The sequence below is a fragment of the Sinocyclocheilus anshuiensis genome, unplaced genomic scaffold, assembly GCF_001515605.1.
Source record: "Sinocyclocheilus anshuiensis isolate Anshui unplaced genomic scaffold, SAMN03320099.WGS_v1.1 scaffold1270, whole genome shotgun sequence".
Taxonomy (NCBI): domain Eukaryota; kingdom Metazoa; phylum Chordata; class Actinopteri; order Cypriniformes; family Cyprinidae; genus Sinocyclocheilus; species Sinocyclocheilus anshuiensis.
Genome location: NW_015555837.1, coordinates 48,292 through 56,093, shown reverse-complemented (window position 1 = coordinate 56,093; position 7,802 = coordinate 48,292). Strand labels below are relative to the sequence as shown.

Below are 7,802 nucleotides of genomic sequence, written 5' to 3'. Positions count from 1 at the left end.
TATATATTTTTTTTTATTTTTTTGCTGAGATAATTCTACCACAAAATGTTTCATATTGCAATTATATTGGTATAAATGCATTTATAAAAGTGTATTTTTTTATTTATTCTTGAGCAGAAAATCAGACTGGAATAATGGCTACTGGAAATTCAGCTTTGCATCACATAAATGAATGACATTACTATACAAAAGAAGAGAGTTATTTTAATTTTTAATGTTTTTTGACAGAAAATATTTTTTTATCAAATAAATGCAGCCTTGGTAAACAAAACAATAATCTTTCAAAAACATGAATAAATCTGATAATAAATGTGGTTTCTTAGCTCAGCGAGTGGGTTTCAATTGGTCCATAAGGTAAAAATTTAATATAAAAAATAAATTAAAAAGTAAATTAAATAACTAAAAATGTCAACTTTATTTTAGGTATTTTAATTTTACTTAATTTTTTCCCTAAACTCCAAAAATGTTCTAATTTTCTGAGGTCCTCTAAATTTTTATTTTTTTGTAATTGTTATATATATAGTTTTTCCTCTGATGTCTTAAAATTCAACTAATTCAAGTATTTATTTATATTTACTACATTTTTCCCTGATGTCCAGTAATGTTCTTAAGTTTTTATCTGTTTTTGTTTAATTTATTTTTGCCAGTATAGTGTTATAATATTTGCAGCCGGTGTAAAATACTTGATATATAGGAAGTTGATCAAACATCTGCTGAATACTACATTAATGCACAAGTTTCATAGTGACAGTGTGTCTTGGATGGATACATCCAAATGAACTCTTGGCATTAAAGAAACAATGTTCAATAGAAGTGTTTGTCTGCAGCACGGTCTGGAATGTCTGTTTTATTAAGATACCATGTATAGTGGAATCACTGTCAGCTGATACATATCTATCGCAGCGCTGTATATCCCATCATTTGCCCAGGCTTAATACGTCCCGCTTTACCATATTGATGGAGGCGGTGAAAGCAGACAAATACAATGCTGACAGGTGTACAGATTGATACAGCAAAAACAAAGATCAGGACAACAACAAGAGATGGAAAACCAGGAGAAATGTAAAGGGTCAGACGAAGGCTACACTTTATCTCAGTCGTCGAAATAAAAACACTCCCTCAAAAAAGGGCAGAGGGAGTGATGCAGGGGAAGACAATGCAGGATGAGTCACTTCAGAGTATGAGCAGTGAGTCATTCCTTCCTCAACACACGCCAGGGGAACAGACCGCACACCTGCACGGTGCAAAGCTCAAACTGTACTCAAGGGCACGGCCCCCAAGTGCCAAGACTCTTAAAACACAGCCCGTTTGATGCGAGACACTTACGAGCTGTGCTTTTCATCTTAGGTGCTAAGTGTAAAGTCCTCAGGGGCCGATTTCCTGCGGCTCCACAAGAGGGCACTCATTAGAGCCAATGATTGAATCGCTCAAAAGCATCAGTTTCAAACAGCCCTGAGTAAGTGAGCTGACACTTCTATCGGACTGTACAGAGAACAGAGCTTCCTGGCCGGAAACAATGCTTTACTTTCGACGATTTTTATCCAGTGTGATCGAATGTGTGATATGGAAGCTATTAAATGAAAAAATAAAGGGGTGCGTTCATGAAAAATGTCTGTAAACACTACCACATGTTTTGTGCAGCAGATGAGAGCGACTGAAATAATCCTAAAATTCACATAGAACGAAGCGCGGTGACCTCAGGCGCAAGAAGACAGCTGTCCGAAATCAGTTCAGCTTGAAATTAAACTGACTAAGTTTCCCAATTATTAAGCTTTCCTATAGTTTAAAGCATTTGATGTCATTTCCTGGCTTCTTGGCATCAAGTGGGTTGCAATGGGTCAATAAAGTAAAAATTAAATTATTATTTTAATTTACTTAAAAAAATTTTTTACCTGAGGTCCACTATTGTTAAGTTTTTAATTTTTTTGTTGTTTTTTTATTTATTTTATGATCATGATATTTTATTTTTTTCTCTGATGTCCACTTAATATGCATTTATTTATTTACTTATTTATTTATACTTGATTTATTTTCTTTTTATGTTTGTTTGTTTTAATGTTTAGTTTTTGATCATTATATAAAATTTTTGTCCATGATGTCCACCTAAAATTCACTTATAACTTATTAATTTACTTGAATTTTTCTAACATCCACTAACTTTCTTGGTATTTTTTATTTTTTGTTGTAATCATTAGATTTAATTTTTGTCCCTGATATCCACTTTTATTTATTTTATTTTACTTTATATCCACTAATGTTCCAAAGTTTTTATTAAATTATTTTTTTGTTAGCATTATATTTTATTTTTGTCCCCAATATCTACTTAAAATCCACTTATTTGGTATTTATTTATTTATTTCTAATAATTGTATTTGTTTTATTTCACCAAGGTTCATTTCTAGCTATAATTCTATATAATTTAACTATTTCTTATTCATTGCTGTTTTTTTTTCACATGCTCTCCGACTAAATATGACAAGTGTCCAAGTTTTAAATGAAAAACAGTGCACTACACAACAATCACAGCCAATCAGATTATATTTGATCTTTAATACACAGCTCTTTAGAACAGGAATTTGGACCAATAAGATCTCACTATGTGTGAGATCAAGTCACAGCTGCAACTAGTTGAGACTGGGTAGGATGTATTTAAACTGAATCAAATTTATGTATGTAGACGCTCAACCTAAACTTTTTATGAAAACATAAATATATGAAATACATAATGTCTTTATCCAGGTTGTCATATAGTTTTACATTTAAGAGAAAATTTTATTTTAAATTTTACAAAAAAACAAAAAAAAAACAGAGCAAGATATACAGGTGCATCTCAATAAATTAGAATGTCGTGGGTTTTTGTTAAATGTGAGCCAATACACGAGTTTCACAGTTTGAGTTGAATTACTGAAATAAATGAACTTTTCCACGACATTCTAATTTATTGAGATGCACCTGTAAAACATGCAAGAATTGATTTCCATGTAAACAAATTTTCCACCAAATTGTCTTCCAAAAACAGCAGGTTGTTTTTCTGTTCGCCAACTTTAGCACAGCTCCACTACTAAATGAGCTCATGCCATAATTCATATTCATTTCCTCTGACAGCTGTTTATTTTATCCCCGTGACAGGTGGTTTGTCACAAAACGGCAGTAATCTATAATCGATTTGCAGAGATTTACTCGCTTGACTGCGACTGCGTCTATTCAAGCATCATAGTCCATTAACAGCTTTCCACTACTAAATGAGCTCATGCCATAATTCATATTCATTTCCTCTGACAGCTGTTTATTTTATCCCCGTGACAGGTGGTTTGTCACAAAACGGCAGTAATCTATAATCGATTTGCAGAGATTTACTCGCTTGACTGCGTCAAATGTTGCGCATGCGGCGCTCTATTCAAGCATCATAGTCCATTAACAGCTTTCCAACAGCTTTGATGTGTACAGTATAATTGCAGAGCCAATTTTGGAAGGAGTCCAGACCACCAAGTAAAGCAACAAGTGAGGCTAGAGGTAAATCTAAGACCCTCTGATGGGGTCTGGGTACGGATGCAATCATCAAGCCGTTCCCACAAACTGCCTTCCGGAGTTTGGTACAGCCTGCTTAAGATGAAGATGAGACACAACATATTTGAAGGTCGGCCAAAATACAAGAGTGTGTATCCCTGAGAGAGAGAAAGAGGAAAAGAAAGATGCAGGTCACTCAGATAACAAGCCGTACAACAAATTTGGCTCTGGTACAGCACATCCGATGAAAGAGTGTACTTGAAAGAGAGGAAGGGGAACATTTGTTTGTTTTTTAATGGCCTTTGTTTACAGCAGAGTATAGAGAAGGGGCTGAAAAATAAGAGGTCTTGCTGATGTCATCAGTATAGGAAAGTCGTTTCAGAGCCGGAGCAAGTTGTCATTTTTTATATAAGATGACTTTTTTTTCTTTTGAAATAACGTGCGATGATGAATCAAGCACAATGAGACCAGGAAAGTGTATTAATAAAGTAAATTGAAAAAAAGTACAGATTTTAAGGAGGAAATGCCCTTTAAGACTATTTAAACCATAAGCGCCCAAAAGGTCTAAAGAGGTTTTAGTTGTACCAGCCTAACCACTTTAAAGAGCAACTGTGGTAAAGGCCTCGTCCTCCTCCCTGTTACCAAATAGCTCACATTCCCGCGCTCACAAAAGCCATATTGGGGGTGCGTGCTAGTGCCGTGAGTGTTTTTAAAAAATGTAAGAGGGATGGTCACAAGAAAGGGCTTTGAAATGCTTGATGTTCTCATTGTTGGTTTTTACAGTTTTTTTGCTTCAGCAATTTGACTTTTAGTGAAAATATTTTAATTGTGTCAATATGTCAATATATTAATTTGTTATAGTCCATTTCGCTCAATTTTATTCAATGATAATGTGCAAAATGACAAAAAAAAACGTGTGTCAAACAGCACCAGTCTGTACTTCAAATATAATTTCCACAGGGTTCCTACTCCTTTGGATTAATTACTTTTTATGATTTTCCCAGTCATTCTCCATTATTTTATTCCAACTATTTTTGATAAACTAAATTGCTCATTATAGAAATTTCATGATTTTTAATTCTTTTACAAATTTTTCTATCCAATTAAATATTTAAGGGCTAAACTAAATAATAATAATAATAATACATGGTCATTAAAGAAATGCATTACTTATCCATTACTTTTTTCCCCTCTAATTTCCAGGTTTTCCATGACCTGGCAACCTTGTTTCTAACATTTTGAAACATTTATAAAATGCATGACTGATTCGTTCTTTCCTAAAAATGTATAAATAGTGTATTTTTAAAATCTTGCAGTGTTAATGATATACATTAAATACCAACCGTATACACTAAAGGAATAGTTCACCCATAAATGAATATTAGTTGAGTTTGTTTCTTCATCAGAACAGATTTGGAGAAATGCTTTCCATCACTTGCTCACCAGTGGATCCTCTGCAGTGAATGGGTGCCGTCAGAATGAGAGTCCAAACAGCTGATAAAAACATCACAATAATCCACAAGTAATCCACACCACTCCAGTCCATCAGTTAATGTCTTGTGAAGTGAAAAGCTGCATGTTTGGAAGAAACAAATCCATCGTTAAGAGTTAATAATCCATAATAACCCTTCCTCAGTGAAAAAGTCCATCCACTATTGTCGGCTCACATCAAAATCTACCAACATATTTGTTTAGATCCGTTTTGGACTGTTTTCACCTGTAAACGGTGCTTGATCTGTGAATATTTCTCTCCTGATTCAGATGAGACGTCTTTTTCACTCGAGAAAGCAATATTATGGATTATGGACTTGTTTTTTAACCAGAAGCAACGGTTTGAAGCTAAAAATGTCTTAATGATGGATTTGTTTTTTGCAAACACGCAGCTTTTGGCTTCATAAGATGTTAATTGTTGGACTGGAGTGGTGTGGATTACTTGTGGATTATTGTGATGTTTTTATCAGCTGTTTGGACTCTCATTCTGACGGCACCCATTCACTGCAGAGCATCCACTGGTGAGCAAGTGATGGAAAGCTACATTTCTCCAAATCTGTTCTGATGAAGAAACAAACTCATCTACAACTAACTTTTATTTTTTGGGTGATCTATTATTCCTTTAATTTAAATCATTTTATTGTCATAGTTTTTATGTCTTGCCACAAAATCTTTGCCAACTAAAGTTTGACCCACTAATTTCGCTCACGAGATTTAACCCTGATTGCTCTTTGCTTCAGATTAAAAGAAGTTTCTTCTTCTCTAAAGCAGATGTGAAATATGCAAGTCAAATTGTGCCTGTGCTCCTCAACCCTAGCTTGAAGCCTCACATGAATCAAACACGCGAGTGCAGCTGGGGAAATGTGGTGACCTGTAATGACTGTCAAACCTCTAAATGTGTTTGAATATGCGTGCACGCCATATCACGGCTCCGAAACGCCGTAACGGCATCATGGGGAAGTGATTAGAGTGAAAACACACATCAAGGAGTGTTTGAGCATGTTGAGAACTTGATGTAGAGCATGAGATGGAAAAGAGGGATAAAAATGAGAAAATAGACAGGGAGGAAAAGGACAACTAAAGGCAATTTATTATTCGGAGGAAAAACAAACTGATCTGGGTTGCTGATTAGCCTAAAGTGAGAGCGGAGAGCAGGTTAAGATCACTGCCTATGATTTCTAGAAAGAACCCATGGTGAGAGAGCGAGTTTGATCGCACATATTGGTCACTACGCCACCCAGCAGCAATGGCGCAGAACTGCTGCTCACCACAGACCAGATTGGTGCATTCATCGCACACCTGTGCGACAGTGGTGGTCGTTTTTGAGACAGAAAACATTCCTCCCTGAAATAAAACGGCTGTACATCACAGATAATGTTGACGCTGTGTTTGTGTGTGTGAGTGTGTTTTTGGCTTATCTCACTTGTACTGTGTGGTCGGTCACCGTTCCCAGCTGGACGTATTGCACCTGAATATCGTTACCCTGGAGAGGAGATGCGTCAACCCCGCCCGTCCCGTCGGTCGACGCCACTGCGATGAGCTGTGGTCCTCTTAGAACCTAGGAAATAGGCAGAAAAATTAGCACTATGCTAACATTTTGGGAAACAACTAGGTCCAACTATTCCGACTGCTTATTTATCTGTGGGAAAGCGCTCTAGACACAACACAACTGCTAAATTTCCCAACATGGCTACATAGTTTTAGTAAGAATCATTCCTAAGCGACGATGTGACTAATTTCGGTGACTAATGCTGTCTTACATGTGAGCGGTGTGACTGACAAATTAGAGTCAGACACTAAAATGCACTGCAAGCTGCTCTCTAAATTACCAGCACAAATATTCTTCATATGAAGAATCAAAACAACCAGATCAGTTCCAAATCACAATCGGCTAAATAGAGTTTAAATGTCATGCCACCAAGCATTCTGGGTATGCGGTTACTTTTGAACTGATTTTCTTTTATCTTGAGAGATGTGCATCAGTGTCGCTATTGTTAACTAAAACTAAAATTAAAACTGTTAAAAATCATTTTCGGTAATAGAAAAAAAATATGAAACGAAGCATTAGATGAGAAACGTAAACTAAAAAAAAAAAAGAAATGAGAAATGTTGCCTTGCCAACTAACTGAAACGAATAAGTTGAAGTACTAAAATTACTAAAACTTAAAAATAAAATAAAATAAATACAGCAAGCAAGCTGTAAAGAAATAAAAAAGTTAAAAGTATTAAAATAAAAGTAAATTCATAAATATGTAATATTCATAAATATTATAATAATATATAATGATAATAAATAATACTAAAATAACACTAATTATGAATATTTTGTCCAGATTTATGTTATAAATATGGATGGATTTTGAAATTTTGGATGGACAGTGTTTTTAAAACTGTTCACATCCAAACTACAAGTTAGTTATAACGGGAGAAAACAAAACTAGTTTGCTAATAGCTACAATACAGGCTACTAACAAAAAAGTAGGCAAAGACATGAAAGTGTTTGCATTTATCTGGCACAACCAAGCGGCAACCTCCCCAACCCAAAACCAAAACAAAAAAAACAAAAACAAAAAACAGGAAATTATATCATAGAGAGGACCCCTGCAGACCCTCATAACTTTGTCAATAAGTCTCTTTAAATAACAGATAATTTCGTTATGACAAAGTTAAGTTAGTAAAATGTCATGTGGTGCGGCTCCACAAAAACCTAACGATATTTGTGAATAAATGCTATTTTTTAAAAATTACTTTTTACCTTTTACCTTTGGAAAATAATGATTGTGTACACTCACTTGTGTTAAAGG

At 34.9% G+C, this 7,802-nt stretch overlaps 1 protein-coding gene across 3 annotated transcripts in view; it reads right to left on the bottom strand.

Annotated features, from left to right (window-relative positions):
- The window catches only part of LOC107675466 (protein BANP), a 43,577-nt gene that overhangs the window by 1,306 nt on the left and 34,469 nt on the right, over positions 1-7,802 (bottom strand). For all 3 annotated transcript variants that reach the window (XM_016469829.1, XM_016469827.1, XM_016469828.1), the window contains exon 12: positions 6,422-6,556. In XM_016469829.1, coding sequence (XP_016325315.1) covers positions 6,422-6,556 — 135 coding nt within the window. The remainder of the gene's footprint in view (positions 1-6,421; positions 6,557-7,802) is intronic.